This window comes from Hemiscyllium ocellatum, chromosome 17 (genome assembly GCF_020745735.1).
Source record: "Hemiscyllium ocellatum isolate sHemOce1 chromosome 17, sHemOce1.pat.X.cur, whole genome shotgun sequence".
NCBI classification, from domain to species: domain Eukaryota; kingdom Metazoa; phylum Chordata; class Chondrichthyes; order Orectolobiformes; family Hemiscylliidae; genus Hemiscyllium; species Hemiscyllium ocellatum.
This window is the reverse complement of record NC_083417.1, coordinates 26903817-26926003: the sequence shown is the minus strand read 5'-3', so window position 1 is coordinate 26926003 and position 22187 is coordinate 26903817. Positions and strand designations below refer to the sequence as shown.

General features: G+C 40.3%; 1 protein-coding gene across 1 annotated transcript in view; it reads right to left on the bottom strand.

Moving 5' to 3' along the window:
* Window positions 1-21727, bottom strand: part of LOC132824060 (polyamine-modulated factor 1-binding protein 1-like) — a 259415-nt gene extending 237688 nt beyond the window's left edge. The window contains exons 1-3 of the mRNA XM_060838326.1: window positions 21673-21727; window positions 18753-18836; window positions 11916-12083 (exon numbers count right to left, since the gene is read on the bottom strand). Of these exons, the coding sequence (XP_060694309.1) occupies window positions 11916-11978 (63 nt within the window). The 5' untranslated portion in view covers window positions 11979-12083; window positions 18753-18836; window positions 21673-21727. The remainder of the gene's footprint in view (window positions 1-11915; window positions 12084-18752; window positions 18837-21672) is intronic.
* Window positions 21728-22187: the final 460 nt, after the last annotated feature.

The window sequence follows — 22187 nt, the reverse complement described above, 5'->3', positions numbered from 1 at the left end:
GGGATGGATTGAGGATTGGCTGTCTAACAGAAGGCAGAGAGTTAGGATAAAAGGTTCTTTTTCAGAATGGCAGCCAGTGACAAGCGGTGTCCCGCAGGGTTCAGTGTTGGGGCCACAGCTGTTCGCGTTATATATTAATGAGCTGGATGAAGGTACTGGGGGCATTCTAGCGAAGTTTGCAGATGATATGAAGTTAGGTGGACAGGCAGGTAGTACTGAGGAAGTGCGGAGGCTACAGAAGGATCTAGACAGTTTGGGAGAGTGGTCCAGGAAATGGCTGATGGAATTCAACGTGAGCAAATGCGAGGTCTTGCACTTTGGCAAAAAAAAAGCATAGACTACTTTCTAAACAGTGAGAAAATTCGTAAAGGCAAAGTACAAAGGGATCTGGGAGTGCTAGTCGAGGATTCTCTAAAGGTAAACATGCAGGTTGAGTCCGTGATTAAGAAAGCGAATGCAATGTTGTCACTTATCTCAAGAGGGTTGGAATATAAAAGCACCGTTGTGCTATTGAGACTTTATAAAGCTCTGGTTAGATCCCATTTGGAGTACTGTGTCCAGTTTTGGTCCCCACTCCTCAGGAAGGACATACTGGCACTGGAATGTGTCCAGCTGAGATTCACATGGATGATCCCTGGAATGGCTGGTCTAACATATGAGGAACGGCTGAGGATCCTAGGATTGTATTCATTGGAGTTTAGAAGATTAAGGGGAGACTTAATAGAAGATTACAAGATAATACATGGCTTGGAAAGGGTGGACGCTAGGAAATTTTTTCCGTTAGGTGAGGAGACTAGGACCCGTGGACACAGCCTTAAAATTAGAGGGGTTCAATTCAGAACAGAAATGTGGAGACATTCTTTGAAGATGTGACAAAACATGTTGTTGAAGGTAGAGCAGGAGATATGGTATACATGGATTTCATCAAGGCATTTGGTAAGGTTCCCCATGGTAGGATCATTCAGAAAGTAAGGAGGCATGGGATACAGTGACATGTGGCTGTCTGGATACAGAATTGGCTGACCTTTAGAAGACAGAGGGTAGTGTAGATGGAAAATATTCAGCCTGGAACTTGATGACCAGTGGTGTTCTGCAGGGATTGGTTCTGGGACTTTTACTCCTTGTAATTTTGTATAAATGATTTGGATGAGAAAGTGAAAGGGTGGGTTAGTATGTTTGCCAATGATACATAGGTTGGTGAAGCTATGTGGATGGCTGTTGGAGGTTGAAACAGGACATTGATAGGATGCAGAACTGGGCTGATAAATAGTAGATGGAGTTCAATCTGGAAAAGTGTGGTCTTTCATTTTGAAAGGACATGTTTGAATGCAGAATACAGGGTTAAAGGCAGGATTTTTGGCAGTGTGGAGGAACAGAGGAATCTTGTCGTCCACGTATCCCTCAAAGTTGCCACCCAAGTTGATAGGGTTTTTAGATTAGATTCCCTATAATGTGGAAAGAGCCCTTCGGCCCAACAAGTCCACATTGACTCTCCAAAGAGCAACCCACCCAGACCCATTCTTCTACATTTACCCCTGACTAATGCACCAAACATTACGGGCAACTTAGCATAGCCAATTCACCTAAACTGCACATCTTTAGACTGTGGGAGGAAACCAACGCAGACACGGGAAGGATGTGCAAACTCCACACAGACGGTTGCCCAAGGTGGAAATTGAACCCGGGTCCCTGGCACTGTGAGGCAGCAGTGCTAACCACTGAGCTACCGTGTCACCCCAGTAGCTTGAGGCTTTCAATTTATTGATAGTGGAATCCGAATCCATCCACAACTCGATTCAGTTGGGCTTGATAAAATCTCACAAAGTTGAATGCAGACAATATATAGATATTGAGGATGTAATGTGCCTGGGCCGACTGCTCGGGCTGAATCTGGTAGTATTTTAACATTTTAACGTGGGACTGGTAGAGAGATCCGACATGGCAGCGTTAGGCTCTGTCTGCTTAGAGGGGAGCTTATAGCAGCCATGTGGAGATCTGACAATCTACTCCTCACTACCTCCCTTATAGAGGCAAAAAATCTTGGCCGAGAGGTAAGCCCAGCGGCCTGAATATTGGCAAGCGAAGAAGGAACCACAGGAGGCTGTAGCTCTTTGACTCTGTTCCTTAGGCACTGTTGTTTCTTAAGTAATTGCCCTGTAAACGTAGTTAACGACTTATGTTTATTATTTTGCCTCTGAACCTATTTCATTAGAGATTGATTGTCAATGTAAAGTGATGCCCCAAGCCAGAAGTTGCATTTGTACACAAGTAAAATGTGATCCATGTCTATGCTTAAAAATGTGTTGCTGGAAAAGCACAGCAGGTCAGGCAGCATCAAAGGAACAGGTTGTCTATGCTGCACTTTATAACCTTTGTGAATTATGATTTATTTTGCATCACTATTGATCATTTTCTTCACAAAGTAGTTTGATATTTCCCCTGTTTTGCAGAGCAGTTGAAGTGTGTACCAATTTCTGTTGTTAAGAAATCATATCGTATGTTGGCTTTCACTAGCAGGGGGATTGGGTTTAAGTGCCGCAAGGTTATGCTGCAGCTCTATAGAGCCCTGGTTAGGCCACACTTGGCATATTGTGTTCAGCTCTGGTCACCTCATGATAGAAAGGATATGGAAGTTTTAAAGAGTATGCAGAGGTGATTTACCAGGACCTTGTAAGTAGCTTATAACGTTTATGACTTTTTTATTGAGTGGAATTGATTGTCTGATTTTAGACATTCTTCATTTAGTGGACTCTGAAAACACTTCGGTTCAAGTAGTACAAGAGGGTGGGGAAAAAAAGCCATGATTTCTCTTCAGAAAGAAACTGGAAATGGTAGGCAAAAAGCCACCAGCTCTTTCAGAACCTAGTTATCGAGAAGAAAAATGTTTGTGCATCTCTTTGGGCCTTGGCACACATTTCTTCAAAACCCAGTTACCTCTTCCAAGAAAAATCAATTCTTTACTGAAGAGGATAGGAGGAAGTAAAGTTTGTTGACTTATTGCATGAAAACTATTAAGGAGAACTAGAGGCAGCATTGCTTGATAAAGAAATTCCTTCCAAAGTACAAAGCCGGACTACTGCTGGGAAGCAAGTAAGTAACACTGTATTGGTACAAATACTAATAAAAGCAAGTGAACTTCTGAACAAATTTCACAACCTGTAAAGAGACTGCAAAATCTGCAACAATCAGTATTTTGGAGCTAGAAAGAGACCTTTCTAGAGTAGATTCCCTACAGTGTGGAAACAGGCCCTTCGGCCCAAACAGTCCACACCAACCTTCCAAAGAGCAACCCACCCAGACCCATTTCCCTCTGACTAATGCACCTAACACTATGACCAATTTAGCATAGCCAATTCACCTGACCTGCACACCTTTGGACTGTGGGAGGAAACTGGAGCAACTGGAGCACCTTCCATGCAGACAAGGGGAGAATGTGCAAACTCCACACAGACAGTTGCCCAAGGCTGGAATGGAACCTAGGACCCTGAGCCACTGTGCCACCCCACCTTTAATCCTGCAAAGAATAAATCTTTGTTTCAGTAAACCCTCAGCAAAAACTCACCATGGCGAAGTACATTTTCAACCAACTAACAAGAAGCTATCCAGAGATTGAAATCAAGTCCTTAGTGGATTATGTTGATGTTCAGTGTATAGAACTTGTTGACCTCTGTAGAAAGCAGCGTCAGGATATGAAAAATAACCCTTCTGCAAGGCTGGAGGCACTAAAGAGTCTTTTTGGCCGCATCCACAAACGTCCACTCCCTCCAACACCGATGTAACAGCAGTGTGTACAATCAACAAGATGCTTATAGAAAGTTTCTAAGGTTCCTTAGACAACACATTCCAAATCCATAATCACTTCCATTAAGAAGGGAAAGGGCAGCAAATATATGGTCTGCAAATGCCTGTCCAAGCCACTCACCACCTTGTCTTGGAAATCTATTGCTGATCCTTCACAGTTGCTGGAGCAAAATTCTGGAACTCCTTTCCTCATCTTATTACTTCATGTACTGCAGCAGTTCAAGAAGACAGTTCATTACCACCTGTCTCCAGTGTTACTAGGGATGAATAAAAAATTCTGGTCCAACCAGTGATACCCACATTGCACAAATGAATAAAACAAAATATCTTGGCCATAGTCATGATGTCCTGCATTCTGTGCATTTGTATTTCATTCACCCAAGTGTGGCTACTGGACAACAAGGACTTAGGACCACAGTGTACAACCCATGCACTATGGCAATATTCATATAATGAAAGCCATTCTCCCATATGAAATGTGACACATAAACCCACTAATTAAAACTCTAATCCCCTTTCAAAACTTGCCCTACTCACACACATACAGACAAAAAAACTGGTGGTATGGGTGGAGGGAATAAAAACTGGGAAGGCAGTTAAATGGCCCCTGTACGTGGGATTCACTGATATGATCCTCCTGCTTGTCAGGACTTGCTGTTGTTCAACTCTTTCATGGAAATATAGAACCAGAAGCCCAGGTAAGGCCCGGAGACATTTCTGTGGGAGCGGTGAGCCCAAGCGAGGCCTAGAGGTGAGTCCCAGGTCAGGCCAGTGTGGGCACGGTGAGTTCAGGTGAGTCCCAAGGACTTGGTGTATAGACTAAAAATTGAGGCTTTTTAAAAAAAAACTTCCGTATTCCTTGCTCTAATGCTGAACTTTATTTATGATTCTCTGTATAAGTCTGTAAGAAACATGTAAGTATTCTGTACCAAGGTAACCTGTATCTAACTTGACATTACAAACTGCACTCATTCAGTGAAAATAAAGATCATTCAATTCAATTCAATTCAATTGGACCAGGAATAAGCCATTAGATCCCTCGAGCCTGCTCCACTATTCAGATAATCATGGCTGATGAATGAACTCAGCACCCTAACCCTCCCCTTCCCCAACTCCAGCCCCCTGATGCCTTTATCTATAAGAGCTCTATCTATCTCTTTCTTGGAAAAGAAAGTGGAATTTTATTTTAACAGAGTGACTGGTTCATAAATTACAAAGTCTCTGACTAATTGGTTAGAAACAACATTTTATAGCAACTGGTGGAAGATAACTGATTTTCTTCAAGATTCAGGTACTTTCTACTGTTCAGACACACTACCTCCTCTTCTTGAGGTCTGAGGGCTTCTGATAATCTCACTGATACTCAAAACTGTTCAACTACTCAGGAACCAACCACATAATTATTGATAGGCTGATGGCTTTTGTCATTGACAACAGGCCACCACTCCACAAACCCATCGGCTCCTTGCTGAAAGCTAAATCTCACTTTGTGAACATACCCTGGTGTCTGTCAACTTGTAAACAACCTCCTCCGCTGGTTGAACAAAGCAGCAATGTAAACACTATTCATAAAGAAATTCAGTAACTTTTGTTTTAAAAGTGTAGAAATCCTTTCCATAATCCTTGGTTTTTAAAACAGCCCTGTTCCAATTTCATTCACAATCAAAAACAGAAAAATGAAAAGATACAATCTTTAGAATTGCAATTTGATTTCAAACTAAACTGACAAAGCCTTGGTTTCACTTCTCCTGACTTTAGAAGTAAGTAAAAATACTTGTCTGTAGGGTTTCTTTTGACCCTGGCTATACTTGCCCCTCTCATCACCAAAAGGAAAAGCTCCAGTGTCTTCTTCATTCAGGCCCTCAGCTCAAACTGCAACCGGTTTACGATGACATCATTAAGATCATACACTTGCAGGAAAAGAAGACATTGCTGGTGTTGTGAGGGTAAGCATGAGAGAACAGTGCAGTTTTCCAGGGATGAGTTGTGAGACTTTAATTGGTTGCCGGGTTTTCTCCAGGTGGGTAGAGTTAAAGTGACCATGTTCATCTCTATGCTCAGATTTTTTTTTAAAGCTTCTTTCCCTGATGCACAGAAAAGAGCGCACCAACATAGTCACGCTTGAATCAGTAGAACGGCATAACCCTCCATGCCGTTCTACTGATTCAGTACCCTCTGAGAGAGAAAAAATCCTTCTAATTTTGTCTTAACTGGGTGACCCTTTACTCCGAGATTATTTCCTCTGGTCCTGCACTCTCAAATAAGGGTAAACAATCTCTCTGTGTCTACTCTCAAGCTCCCTAATATGTTTCAATTCAGTCTCCTCTCATTCTTCTAAATTCAATGGCTACAAGATCAACCTACTCAGTCTCTCCTGATAAGACAATCCCTCTATACCCAGGATCAACCTAGTGATGATTCTGGAATTCTGGTGGATGCATTGTTGCCATCTGCCAATACTCCATCCACCTATAACAAGATGTAACCAGCCTTTGACTGACCAGCAGCTCTTAGCTGGCAGAATATCCGTTGCCTGGGAATTTAATTGTGGGTAACTAGGGATGGGCAATAAATACTAGTCAGTCAACAATGCCTATGTCCCACAAAGTGAATAAAAAATACTTTCTCTGGACTGTTTCCAATGCCAATGTATTTTTCCTTAATGAAGGGAATCAAAACTATTCAGAGACTTCCACTAATCTATGACGAGAGCGTTGATAATTTTAGTAACAGCTTCCTATTTAAACTCCATTCTCTTTAAATCAAGATAAATGCTCCATTTATTCAATGAATGGATGGCAGTTTTTTTGTATGATTCATGCACATGCACCCCAAATGCAGCTTTCTGCAGTCCATATTTAAATAACATTTAGCTTTTCTGTTCTTCCAGTCAAAGTGCATAACCTCATATTTTCCCACGTTGCATTTCAAGTCAAGTTTTTCCTAGTCATTTGACATGTTTCTATTCTTCTGAAGACTCCTTAGGTTATCATCACCATTTGTTTTACCACCTGTTTTTGTGTTATTTACAAATTTGGCTGTAGTACATTAACTTTCATCATCCAAGTTATTGATATATCTTATGAGTAATTGTAGCCTCAGCCCTGATCCTTCTGGTACTCTGCTAGTTGCACGTTGCAATCCTGAAAACCCTTTATCGCCAACTTTCTGTCTTTTGTCAGCCAATCCTCAATCCACACTTAAGTACTACCACCGATAACAAGGTCTCATTTTATTGAGTAGCATAATGTGTGGTACCTTATCAAATGTCTTTTGGAAATCCAAATATATTACATCCACTGGCGCTTCTTTATCTATTTGTTTGTTACCTCCTCAAAGGAATGCATTGGTTTTTCTGGTCTGGATTCCTTCCATAAAGCCATGTTGACTCTGCTTCTTTATTTTGCATTTATAAATGCTCTGCTATATTATCTTCTATAAAAGACTAATATTTTCCCAATGACGGGCGATAAGCTAACTGGCGTATAGTTACTTATTCTTTGTTTTCCTTCTTTTTGAATAAGTGTGTTATATTCACAGTTTTTCATTCCTTTGGAAATGTTTTAGAACCAAGGCATTTTTGGAAGATACTACCTGTGCACCCACTAGCTCTGCAGCTACTTCCTATTAGGGCCTGGAGACCTATTAGCCTTGTGGCTTATTATTTCTTCTGGTGATGGTTATTGTGCTTATTCCCCCCATCCCTGACACCTTAGCTGCTTGGTTATTTATTATTTTTGAACACAATTTGTATCCTCTACTGTGGAGATTGATGAAAAATGTTTGTTCCAACTTTCTGCCATTTTCTGGATCCACGTTATTATTTTCACAGCCTCATTTTCTAAGGACTTTACACTCATTGTTGTCACTTGCTTCTTTTTCATCGATTTAAAGAAGCTCTTACGGTCTGTTTTCATGTTTCTTGCTGGTTTTCTCTCACAGTTCAATTTCTCCCTTTTGTTTAAGGCATGTTTGTTAGTTTTTAAAACTTTTTCAATCCTCTGATTTACATTAATCATTGCTACATTACATGCTTTTTCTTTCAATTTGATACTGTCCTTAAATTCCCTGTTTCACCCTGGTTGCTTATCCTCTCCCTCAAACCCTTTTTCCACATTGAGATATTTCATTGCCAGGTATCATGAATTATTTTTCAATGTCTGACATTGTTTATCGAACTTTTATTCTGTTAAACTCCTTTCCTTGTCTACTCCAGTCAACTCTGCCCTCATTCCTATAAGATTACCCTTCTTTAAGTTTTGCACAATTGTTTCTGATCTAGCTTTCTCACTCTCAAATTCAGTTCTAAATTCTACCACGTTATGATCAATGTTCCCTCAGAGGCCTTTTATTCTGAGATCATTTATCAAACATACCTCATTATGCATTACCAGACCCTAAGGAGCCTGATCCCTGGTTGGATCCACAACACATTGTTCTAGAAAACTGTCATAGAGTCGTATAGCACAGAAAGCTTTGGTCTAATCAGTCCATGATGACCATTATCCCAACTAAATTAGTCCCACCTGCCTGGACTTGGCTCATATCCATCCCAACATTTGTTATTCATGTACTTATCCAAATGTCTTTTAAACATTGTAACTGTACCTATATCCATCACTCCTTTTGGAGGTTCATTCAATACATGAACCATTCTTCTGATGGCACTCAACAAATTCTTCATTGTGTCTACCTCTGCCAATTTGATTTACCCAACTTAAAGTCACCTATGATTAATGTACTGTTTATTTTACATTACCTTATTATCTCTTGTATTCTCTGTTCCTTTTCATCCCACCTTGGGTATTATTGTCAAAATAGATACCCTATAATGCTGCCACATCACCCTGGTCCTGAATCCTGCTCCTGCTGAATTAGTTTAAAGCCCACTCTTGGGCCCTAGTTATTCAATTTGCCAGAACATTATTTTCAGCATGATTCAAGTAAGCCAGTGTTACCAGAACAGCTCCCTTCTACCCCAGCACTGCTGCGTGTGCCCCAAGAACTGAGACTCATTCCTCCCACACCAATCTTGGAAACATATACAGGAAACCTTTAATTAACTGGCACCTATGGATCCAGGAGTGTGCCAACTGATCAAATATCCTGCTTGATCAAGGGGTCCACATAATCAATGTAAAAACACACACTAAGTAGGAGATATATACATCATTAATAAACTTTATTTACAACATAAATCACTTAAATAATAATGCAATTTTGCCTTAAATAAAACTTTCCAGTAGACAGCTTCTCAGTTGCATCTCAACTGACTAAGACATCGCAGAGATCATGGGAATACAGTAAACGTTCGGTATTTGAGGTATATAATTTTTTTTCCGGTTTATCGAAAGAACCTGTTCATAAAGTGCCAATTAAAACAAAGTTTGCTGTATTTAACATTTTTCCTTTACTTATTTCACTTAATTCCTTGACTTTATTTAACCCATGCCAATTTTTCCATGGCTTAGGCAGTCATCTTAAAACTATCATCTTGGAGACTTACCGTTTAGTTTAGCTCTTAACTGTTCAAAATCATTCAGCAGAACACCCTTTCCAATATCATCAATACAAATGTGGATGAAAATACCTCAAATACCTGGATCCTTCCCTTCCCGCTTAGAGATCCTCTCAAGGAGAAGTCTTTAACCCTGGCACTGGGCAGTCAATGAAACATTCAAGGCTTATGCTCATGGCTGCAGAGGACACATTTATCCCACTATCTATAATGTCCCTTACTACTACATTCCTATTTCCTCCTTCTACTTGAATGGCTCCCTGTACCATGGTTTGTGGTCAGATCACTCCCTGCAATCCACAAAGCTTGAAACTGAATATATAATCACAGAATCCCTACAATGGCCATTCAGCCCATCGAGTCTACATTGACCCTCTGAATAGCATCTCACTCCTCGCCACACACTATTCCTGTAACCCTGCATTTTCCAAGGCCAATCCACCTAGCCTGCATATCCCTGGACACTATGGCCTATTCACCTAACCTGCATACCTTTGGACTATGGAAGAAAACCGAAGAATGTGGAGGAAATCCATGCAGACATGGGAAGAACATGCAAACTCCAAACAGATGTCTGAGGCTGGAATTGAACCTGTGTCCCTGACACTGTGAGGCAGCAATGCTAACCGCTGAGCCACTGCACCTGCTCAAAGTGTTAGACAATTGAAAGGGACCAAGACTCCATGAGAGCTGCTCCTTAGCTCTGATCTACAGCTACACCTTCCTATCCTTGATCACAGGCCAAGTTTAAACTTTAAGGGATGTGACCGCCTCCTGGAGCAAAGTATCCAGGTAACTTTCTGCCTCTCTGATGTTGCACAATGTCTGCAGATCAAACTGCAGATCCTCAACTTGGATCTGAGGTTGCTCGAACTGAAAACGCTTGCTTCAGATATAGTCACTGTGGATCACCATGGTGTCCGGCAAATTCCATATGTTGGAATGGATAAGTTGTTAAACTGAATGCCTTCTGAGGTGGATGTAAAAGATCGCAGCACTACTTTGAAGAGGAGGGGAGACATACCTAGCGTCCTGAGAAACATTTATCTAAAGTGTTCTATTGACTGTAAAGCACTTTGCGATGTTTGGTGGTGGGAACAGGAAAGTCTGGACTTTTTGTCTCTTAGCTTTCAACATCGGCATATTTCATCTCAATTGATAAAAGAGTGAAGTTTTTCAGCGTGTTGGGAACTTTGGCGGGTCAATTGAAGAAATCAAGGAGAAATCTATTGTCTATTGAGATTTGTTGAGGTATTCAAAATCATGAGTGGTGAAGATAGATTAGATAGGGAAGCTGTTCCCATTTGTGGATGAGTTGACATCCAGGAACAACAACTTAAGATGACTGACAAAAGAAGGAAAGGTGACTTCCGGAAAAGGACACAATTATGCAGTGAGTAGTTAGGATCAGTAATGCACTGAGAGCCTGTGGAAGCAGGTACAATTTGGGCTTTCAAAAGGGAAATGAATAATCATATCAAAAGGTAAGGGTGGAGGAATGGGATTAGCTCATGGAGTGCCCTTGCAGACAGCCAGAATGGAGATGAGAGGCCAAACAGTCTAGTAAATGCTACAATGATTGTAAGGCAATTTGAGAATCAAATTTGTGCAACAATGCTGGAATGCAACTTCACTTAAGACAGGTGGACAGAAATGCATTTGAGGAGTGTTTTCAAAGCACATCAAGAAGAATGAAGAAAATGCTTTACCTATTTGAATGCTTTAAATCAAAAGAACACAGGAATAGGAATAGGCCATTCAGTCCCTTAAGCTTGTTCCACTGTTCGCTTCTGTTTTTGTTACTCATTGCAAGCACCGTTTACATAGCTGTACATTCAAGGAATTGTTGAAATGCAAATTTCAGCTTGGTAGCAAACCCAATCCCATCAAAAAAACAACATAATTAAAGATTTATTATAAATGGGGGTGCACATGAATGTCATTAAAAATAAAGTTAAAAATCATACAACACTAGGTTATAGTCCAACAAGTTTATTTGGAGGCACTAGCTTTTGGAGTGCTACTCCTTCATAGGTTGTTGTGGAGTATAAGATTGTAAGACACAGAAATTATAGCAAAAGTTTACAGTGTGATGCAACTGAAATTATATATTGATAAAGATCTGGATAGCTTGTTAAGTCTCTCATCTTTTAGAATGACCATGTTCATTTCAGTTCTTTTATATGTAAATCTCAGAACTTTTTTTATAATATTATACTCCACAACCACCTGACGAAGAAGCAGTGCTCTGAAAGCCAGTGTTGTGGGATTGTTAACTTTGTCCACCCCAGTCCAACACCGGCACCTCCAAATTATTAAAAATAAACTAGATCAAGGAACCCTTAATTACGTTGATTTCATTTTTCTCTCTATCTCTCTGTCTGTAGTTATCATGTGGCAATTTTCTCATGCTCAAATTCTTCAGGAACTATGGCATTACTCTAAGAGAAAAAGATCTGAAAATACATTATGAAAATTACATGATACGATATTGACTTCAGTTCTAAGTCATACATTTACTCTTCAGAAAAAAAACAACCACTGTGATTTAGTTAAGGGTCTTATCTTCCGTCTCATGCAAAACATTGTCTCTCACCTGTTGGTTACTGATTTTTAGCTCATGCTGCAGGTTCAGTATAGATTGCTCCTGTTGACTCATTTTCTTATCACGTTCTTTGCAAGCATCACGTAAGTCCTGTACTTCCGTCAGCAGACTGTTTATCTCTGTCTTCAAATGAACTATTTCTGTTTTCTGGAATGCGAGCTACAGAACAGAAAGAAATATGAATTATTAATTATTCCTCATAAATGACATTTACTGGCTGTATCTGTTCCTCACTGTCTCCCATTCTGGCAGACTGACTTGTCCATGACATTCAGGGATATCTTGGATGTGGGTTAGAAGCTGAGCTGGAAGGTTCATTTTCAGATGTTCTGTCACCATACTAGTTAACATCTTTAGTGAGCCTCTAAATGAAGCACTGGTGGTATAGCCCGCTCTCTATTTATGTGTTTGGTTTTCCTTGGGTTGGTGATGCCATTTCCTGTGGTGACAGCATTTCCTATGGTGAACGCACTTCCTGTTCTTTTTCTCAGGGGATGGAAAATGGGATCCAAGTCAATGTGTTTGTTGATGAAGTTCCGGATGGAATGCCAGGCTTCTAGGAGTTCTTCCAGGAAAACGAGCCACCACACACTGCAGCACAGAGGAATTACGAAGAGTCGAAGAAAATCACCTCTACAGTGTACTCAATAAGAACGGGTACCCAATGAACACAGTCCACCGATTTCTCAGCAACAAACCTAAAGTATACAAAACATGTCCAGAAATCCTAGCCACTCTCCCCTACATCAAATGTATCTTGAAAATGACTGCCAGACTACTCAGAACCCTTGGCATCATGGTAAACCACAAACCCAGCAACACACTAAAACAGCAGCTAATGAACTTGAAAGACCCTATACAGACAACAAGCAAAACTAATGTCATTTACAAAATACCTTGCAAGAACTGTAACAAACAATATATTGGACCATCAGGCAAACAAAAACAAGCCACCAGGATATATGAACATCAACTAGCCACAAAAAGACATGACCCACTGTCACTAGTATCCATACATATGGATGAGGACACCACTTCGACTGGGACAATATAGCCATCCAAGGACAAGCCAAACAGAAGCTCGCACGAAAATTCCTAGAAGCTGGAACTCTATCAACAAATATTGACTTGGATTCCATTTACCATCCCCTAAGAAAAAGAACAGGAAATGCATTCACTCTAGGAAATGCCATCACCACAGGAAATGACATCACTAACCCAAGGAAACCCAAACACATAAATAGAGAGCGGGCTATACCACCAGTGCTCCATTTAGAGGCTCACTAAAGATGCTACCTGGTATAGTGACGAAACGTCTGAAAACAAACCTTCCAGCTCAGTGAGCAAATCTACATCCAGAACCTCAACCAAGCTACAATTCTGCTCAAAACTCACTCAGGGTTAACTTTTAGGAGAACATTGAAATCCAATCCTACAATGGCTTCCCATGTACCTTTCCCCCATCAATCCATATTATGACATTTGACTTACATCCAGGCAGCATGCTGACTTTGTATCCTTCAAATTACTAACATAATTCTATCTTGGTGTCTATTTATAAAGCATGATATTCTCAACACCATATCTGGGACTTAAGAGACTAAGGTACAGATTTTCATTCCTGGGTCATGTACAGAGGCAGGAGAAATTCTGGCTCCATAATCAGGCCCCTAAATACAGCTGTGTGCACTTCCCATTTTTTAGAATGGGGACACAGACTTGATTGGGAATTGTACCAAGAACTTTGGAGGTTGTTCGTTCCTGAGGGGGTCTAGACAGAAAGTCTTCCTCAGCTCTGCAGCCCTGTGGCCAAAATTAATCTAAAATAGAAAACATTACTCCAGCCTTCACACCCCTCGCTTTCTTCACTCCCACAATGATAGTTGGCAGCGCAGCATGATGTGCAGTACTGAAGCACAGAAGCACCCTGTGAGCAGATTGGAGATGTGCATGAAAGTACTTAGAAGGTGACCACACATGTAAAGACCTTTTACTTTTCTGTAGTTTTAACTGTGAAGAACAATTAAAAAAAACTGTTTGAGAAACCAAGGATTATTGAAGGATTAATGCAGGTCGCAAAAGCAAATAACCTGACACTCACTGCAAGCATTCTGCATCCTGAGGAAGGTTCACTGAAACTGAAACGTTAACTCTGATTTTGCTTTACAGATGCTGCCAGATTTGTTTAGCTTTTCTAGCAACTTCTATTTTTGTTACTCATTGCAAGCACCATTCACACAGCTGCACATTCAAGCAATTGTTGAAGTGTAGTTTACAAGACTAAGGAAGTGGATGAGGGTAAAGCAGTAGATGTTGTGTATATGGATTTTAGTAAGGCGTTCGATAAGGTTCCCCATGGTAGGCTAATGCTAAAACTTCGGAGGTATGGCATTGAGGATACATTAGAGGTTTGGATTAGGAATTGGCTGGCTGGAAGGAGACAGAGGGTAGTAGTTGATGGATTATGTTCATCTTGGAGCGCAGTTACTAGCGGTGTACCACAAGGATCTGTTTTGGGACCATTGCTTTTTGTTATCTTTATAAATGATCTAGAGGAAGGACTTGAAAGCTGGGTAAGCAAGTTTGCGGATGACACAAAAGTCGGTGGAGTTGTGGATAGTGAGGAAGGAAGTGGTAGGTTACAGCGGGATATAGATAAGTTGCAGAGCTGGGCGGAAATGTGGCAAATGGAATTCAATGTAGCTAAGTGCGAAGTCGTTCACTTTGGTAGGAATAACAAGATGATGGATTACTGGGCTAATGGTAGGCTACTTGGTAGTGTGGATGAGCAGAGGGATCTTGGTGTCTATGTACATAGATCTCTGAAAGTTGCCACCCAGGTAAATAGTGCTGTGAGGAAGGCATATGGTGTACTGGGCTTTATTGGCAGAGGAATTGAGTTCCGGAGTCCTGAGGTCATGTTGCAGTTGTATAAGACTCTGGTGAGGCCTCATCTGGAGTATTGTGTGCAGTTTTGGTCGCCATACTATAGGAAGGATGTGGAAGCATTAGAACGAGTGCAGAGGAGGTTTACCAGGATGTTGCCTGGAATGGTAGGAAAATCTTATGAGGAAAGGCTGAGGCACTTGGGGCTGTTCTCATTGGAGAAGAGAAGGTTTAGGGGAGATCTGATAGAAGTGTATAAGATGATTAGGGGTTTAGATAGGGTAGATACTAAGAACCTTTTACCGCTAATGGAGTCAGGTGTTACTAGGGGACATAGCTTTAAATTAAGGGGTGGTAGGTATAGGACAGATGTTAGGGGTAGATTCTTCACACAGCGGGTTGTGAGTTCATGGAATGCCCTGCCCGTATCAGTGGTGAACTCTCCTTCTTTATGGTCATTTAAGCGGGCATTGGATAGGCATTTGGAAGTTATTGGGCTAGTATAGGTTAGGTAGGATTCGGTCGGCGCAACATCGAGGGCCGAAGGGCCTGTACTGCGCTGTATCCTTCTATGTTCTATGTTCGATGTTCTATGAGTTTGAGCCAACACTGTGTATGAATGAAGAATCAGCCATCAGCAAGGAGCTGAATGATTTGTGGACTAGTGATTAGTTATCAATGACAAAAGCCTTCTGTGTGCTAATTACTACGGATTGATTCTCATGTAGCTGGACAGCTTGGGACTGGGAATAGAATGGTGAGAAGCCTTTAGACAACACCAGCTCAGGAGCTCTCCCTGGTCTCTGCAGTAAACGCTCCTTTAAAGCTGAAGAAAATCAGATTCTCTTTCCTTCAGTGGTTGCTGTGAGCTGTGACTGTTAACTAATAAGCATTGGACTTTTCATAAAAGTGAACCAGCCATCCTGTACTTCTTGAAACTCTGTGAAGGTAACTTGAGAAGGAATAAGTATGCCAGTAAGTGTGGGACAGCAGCAACCTTCAGGGGCTGCTGAACAGTTTCTACTTGAAGAAGTTGCAGCTGAAGGTCCTCTCAGGATACGGAGCAGTTACAGGAGACCCCGAGTCTATGGCTATCAATGCCATTTTCTCCAGAAAAGCAAGGCACGTTTCCAACAGAAACCAAAGATGTCCTGGGATACAGTTACGGAGGGCAGCAGGGTGGCTCAGTGTTTAGCACTACTGCCTCACGACATCCGAGACCCAGGTTCGATTCTATTCTTAGGTGATTGTGCAAACTCCACATAGCCATTCTCCCCGTTTCTGTGCAGATTTCCTTTGGTGCTTCAGTTTCCTCCCACAGTCCAAAGATGTGCAGGTTAGGTGAATTGGCCATGTTAAATTGCTCATAGTGTCCAGGGATGTGATGGCTAGATGGATTAGCCAAGGGAAATGCAAGGTTATAGGGATTGAGTCAGGGGCTGTGTCAGGGTGAGATATTCTTTGGACTCAGTGGACCGAATCACCTGCTTCCACACTGTAGGGATTCTATGAATCGTACCATCTGTTGGAGCAGGACTTGTAACCAGCATTCTGTTTAATTTTGTTTTTGGTTGCAGGAATCTCCAAGGTCTGTGCCTAGTAGCGTCTTCCAAAACTGGAGGTTTATAAAGGCTTTAGGCTTTAGCCTTCAGTGAAAGGCTGCAGCATGCTGATCGGACATACGTATCCTTGAAACAGGAAATGCTACTGTAACCTGAAGGGTGGGAGGCCATGCTGTCCTGTTGACCATCAAAGTGATACTAAAATTTTATGAGACTGGGCTACAATTATTTACAATGCATTGTAATGGCTTGGATGAAGAAATCAAATGCTAAAAATCACACAACAACAGGTGATAGTCCAATAAGTTTATTTGGAAGCACTAGCTTTCAGAGTGCTGTTCCTTCAACCACCTGATAGAGAAGCAGTGCTCCAAAAGCTATTGCTTCCAAATAAACCTGTTGGACTATAACCTGGTGTTGTGTGATTTTTATCTTTGTACACTCCAGTCAAGCACCAGCATCTCCAAATCATGAAAGCTAGTGTGCTATAGTGTATAATGGATTATATGGATAGCACTGCTGCCTCACAACATTAGGGTCCCAGGTTTGATTCCAGCCTTGGGCGACTGTCTGTATGGAGTTTGCACATTCTCTGTGTCTGCGTGGGTTTCCTCCCACAGTCCAAAGATGTGGAAGGTGAATTGGCTATGCTAAATTGCCCATAGTGTTAGGTGCATTCGTCAGAGGAAAATGGATCTGGGTAGGTTACTCTTCAGAGGGTCAGTGTGGACTTGTTGGGCCGAAGGGCCTGTTTCCACACTGTAGGGAATCTAACTTAAAATAACTTAAACTTAAAAATATGTGGTTGACCTAAAAATACGTGGGAAGGAAAATGGGACGGATGATTCAAAGAGTTTGCTGAAAAATATAGAAAGATTTTTAGTGAGTTAACAAAAACTTGTTAATGATAATGTGGGAAAATATGATATTATGTACTTTAGCAGGAAGAATAGAGGAGCTGAATATTATTTAAATGGTTAAATACTGCAGAAAGCAACAGATTTAAGGGATTTGGGAGTCCTTGTGCAGGAATCACAAAATAAAATTCGCGTTCAAGTTCAGCTGGTAAAAGGGAAGGCAAATGGAATAGAACCTTTACTTCAAAGGGAGTGGAGTATGAAAATAGGGAAGTTTACTAAAACTGTACAAGGCATTAATCATACCACAGCTGTGATTAGTTTGGTTCCTTTATCTAAGGAAAGATAAGAGGGTGGGGGACTGCAGTACATTCCAGAAAGAGCATACATTGTGGACTGCTGAACTAAAATAAGCAAAGAGAAATTGGTGAACTCTGAAGAGCTAGGAGAGAAAAATCAGTTTTCTGAGAAGAAAAATGAGAACTTTAAGCAGCACCTTCAACATAATGGAGTGGTGCTAATGCAGCACTGGGTGCAACAAACCAGACAAAACTTAACTGACACTCATTTCTAATAAATGTGAATTGGATGAGTCAGCATTCATTTACTTGTCATTTTTGCGGTTTGAAAGTAATCAGTCCCTGTTTATTCCCAGAAACAAATGTAGCTTTCTTGTTTGTTTTATTCTGCACTTTTCCTGTTGCTGACTAAACAGCAACATTTTCAACTGATGTTGCTACAGCACTACATATTCTTAAGTGGGTAACAATGGAAAATTTTGTGAGGTAACCGCCTAGAGTTCAAAGAGAAAATGTCCATTAAGCTCTCTGAAATTGGTAAAATTCAATCTGGCATGTTAAGTTGCACTATGGCAAAATGGAACAGGCTTCACTGCACCATTTGGTCTTCAAACTGTTAATTTCTTGTGTTTATATTCATTCTCAGGCTCTCTAATCTGAGTAGGATTGGTAGCACATTTTAACTAGTAGTTCAGCTGGCCATTCAATCTACATATGGAGATGTGAGGATAAGTCAATGGCCAAATCTTTCGTTTTATGTCCAAATAACAAAGGATAAACACAGAATTTGATGGATGTCTGGCCAAGATTCAGCACAAAGCAAGTGAAATCCCCTGCTTAGCTTAATTGCAAACCACAAAAAATATTTATAGAGTTAACAAGCAGATTTATAACAGATGACATCAAAACATTAAAATAGTAAATGTTACTCTAGTTGTGTTTCTGTATAAAGTGGATCAACAGGTTGATTTTTCTTGGTCTCATTTCAGGACAATATTCATAAATGTGACTTTTGGATAATGGAAGAAATAGACATGGGGCATTATAGTGTGACTGCACACTGGTAGTCAGGATAAATTGTTCATTCTAAGAAATACATGGTGTCCTTCATGAATAAGTACCTTTCTCAAATAACTAAAAAGTATTAGAAGTGTGCTCAATCTTTGGTTCTTCAAAAAAGTAACATAAGTCAAAGTTAAAAGCAATTCTTCTTACAACACTTACTTCCTCCTTTGCACTTCTGAAATTTTCCTCTGCAGTCTTCAAGTCTGTTTTCAGCTTCAAAACAGCCTGACCCCTGCTGTTGACCTGTCATATAGCAAAGAAATGCAATGCTGTTTAATGAAATAAGGAGCTAGGTTTACGATAACATTCTGGTCTAAGAGCTCAAAACATGTTTAGACCAGTTAAAAATCTTTGTGAAGTTTAATAAGCACCAACATTCTATTCTAGAACTCCAAAGTCATAATATTAAATTGGGTAATCTGGACTTCTTTGTAGACTCGTACTCATAAATTTAAGATGAACTACTTCTCGGTAGAAAAGCCGTTAATGAAATTTTATCAGTCCACTTTACTCATTTTGTTTTAGGTTGATCTTGTTAACTACTAAAGAATGAAATAAAAACAATAGTTAATATATTTACTTTTAACTGTCTTTCTAAGTGTCCTGTAAAAAATTATAAAACTTGTGCAGTGAGATATCAATGGAAATTAAAATTATATTTCCCTAGGTATGACTCAACAATTACAGACTGACATCATTGCAGCTGCTTATTTGCTTACAACAGTTACAAAATACTTAACAAGCCATTTTTTTCCCTTTTCTGGAAACAAACTAATGTTTTACAAATGGAACACTCCACAATCATTCCATTTGAAGACTTATCAAAACCCCTTATGACTTCATCCCTCATGAAATTCTAATCACTGAGAAATTTCACTTGGTCATGACATACTTGGTGAATCCGACTAACTGGCACTAAAGTAGGTACTTTTGGGGCTCCGAACCCTAACTTCTCACATGATATTTACATAATGTTTAAAATCAATTATAGGTGAGCATATTTGCATCAAATTTACACTATTATTAAGGCATCAAATTTAGTCCTAGAATAATTTTAAAAAGTAATTTTCAATTATCATCATCAAACAGATTAGCTAGTCATTTATCTTATTGCTGGTTGTGGAGCCTTGCAAATTGGTTTTAATGACAATTACATGTGAAAATAATTCATTGACTATGAAATGCTTCAGGACATTTTGAAGATGTGAAAGATGCATTAAAAAAAACAAGTTTTTTTAAAATTTAATGTAGGACAGGTTGTGGTAATTCCACTCGACTGATAATTCAGAGCACCACACTTAATGTTCTCGAAACACAGGTTTAAATTCCACCATGTCAGCTGGTGAAACTGTAATTCAATAAAATCTGGAATTAAGAAAGCTAGCTTCATGGTAACTATTACAATCGTTAAAAGACCCATTTGGTTCACTAATGCTCTTGTGAGAAGGAAATCTGCCATCTTTACCTGATCTAGTCCACATGTGAATCCAGACCCACAGAACTATGATTGATTCTGAAGTAGCCTAGCATGCCAATCAGTTAAAGGGCAATTAGAGATGAGTAACAAATTCCAGCCTTTCTGATGACAATGGAAGCTGGCATGATCAGAACAGATACAATGGAGAGGGAGAAACTGAGATATCGAATAGAGACTTACAGAAGAGGAGTGTATAGTCCAGGTAACTGTGCAGTCAGTGGACGAATGGTGGATTTTAGTAGCCAGCCTATCCCCAGAAATGGAAACGGAGATTTCAAGGAAGGGAAAGGAGAAGTCAGAGATGAATCACTCTCAACACCTCCTACATCTCCATGGCACCATTCCCATGCAATTACAGAAGGTGTATCTCTCCATTGCTCACTGGGGTTTCACTCTTGCCTTATTACCATTTATTATATTCATTAGTGGAAGATAAGGAGGACTGGCATGACCAGTATTTATCACCCATTCTAAATGCATGCGAGTCCACAATCAGCAGGAGATTTCCTTGCTCACTTTTGGCCTGATGTCATCTGGGCAAATGTCTGGTGGATGCATCACGTTGGTGGATAGTGACGGAGGACTACAGGACATTCAGAGAAAGACAGAATTTGTGAGCATGATTAAATCAGGTTTTTGCGTGACTAGTCTTTGAGTCAACACTTTTAATTTTGGCACAGGATTCCAGATATTAGTCAGGAGGAGTATGCATGGTTAATTGGGCTAGGTCCACCTTTGTCATGTGCAGTATCTAGGTCAATATCAAATGATACATCTGGTTTTCTTTTTATTGGCTTTACTCAAAGATATTTGATAGATTTTAGAGCTTTACTGGATATTTCATATGGAAGTCAAGTGTCAACTAGATTGCTGTAGATCTGGAATTACATGTCAGCTTGAATGAGTAAGAACAACAGATTTTCTTCCTTGAGGTCATTAGATAACCAAATCGATTTCTGTGAAAATGGCTAGCATTTTGATCCTAGCTTTATTATTCTAGACTTATTTAATTCAATGAATTGAAACTAATTAGCTTCCATGGTTGGTCTTAGACTTATGGTCTGAGTCTGTAGTCCTGGTCTTGAGATTGGTATCAAATAACACAACCATTACACTATAGTTTCTATGCATGTTTCCCTTCTTCCCAGCTAATTGCAATGTCTTCCCCTTCCCTCACTTCTAATCGCTGGTGAAAGGATTAAAGCTGAAAGACTTACATAAAGTTCAACAGTTTAGGTTACAAGTGTCTTTTAGTAAAATTAGTTACTAGCAGAAAAGAGCAGTCTGGAGATTAGCAGGATAGCAAAGAAAATTGAGTGACAGAAACAGGAGAAAGTGGGGACTGCAGATACTGGAGATCAGAGTCAAGAGTGGGATACTGGAAAAGCACACAGGCAGCATCCGAGAAACAGAAGAATTGACATTTCGGGCAAGAGCCCTTCTTCAGGATGAAGAGCTCTTGCCCGAAAAATTGATTCTCCTGCTCCTCGGTCCTGCCTGATCTGCTGTACTCTTTCAGCATCCCACTCTCAACTCTGATAGAAACAGAACATAGCCCTAAAAATTCTAGATGTGGATTTTATAGTTATGAATTAATGTTACCTCTTGTTGTGCTATATTGTGTTTCTCACGGAGGTCAGTCAGGTCTGCTTCTAGCTTCTGCTTCTCTGCAGCACTGTTGAGGAGCTGCACTGCACGTTGGTTTGTTTCTTCTGTCACAGCAAAAAGCTCTTTCTTCACTTTCTCAAGATTGTCTTCTTTGTGCAACAGCTGAATACACAAGCATTTTAATTAAAGTTGCCATTAAATATCTCAAGTTATAATACTATCCTAGTTAACATATAACACAAATATTCTTACTTGATGAAAAACAAATTTTTCAACATTGGTCTACTTTACTTTTTAACCTGTTCCCAAACAAGTTCACAGTGACCAATACAGAGGAACCTTGGTTATCTGAACGCAGTAGGTGGGCACCATTTTGTTCGGATAATTGATTATTCGGTTAATTGATTTTCACTGGGGCTCAGAGTTTTCTGGTAAGTCTGTTCTGGAGACTAGGCAGCAGCACATCGCGTGCGAGCCTCTGCCCCTAACCCTGTCTGCCCCACCCTGCT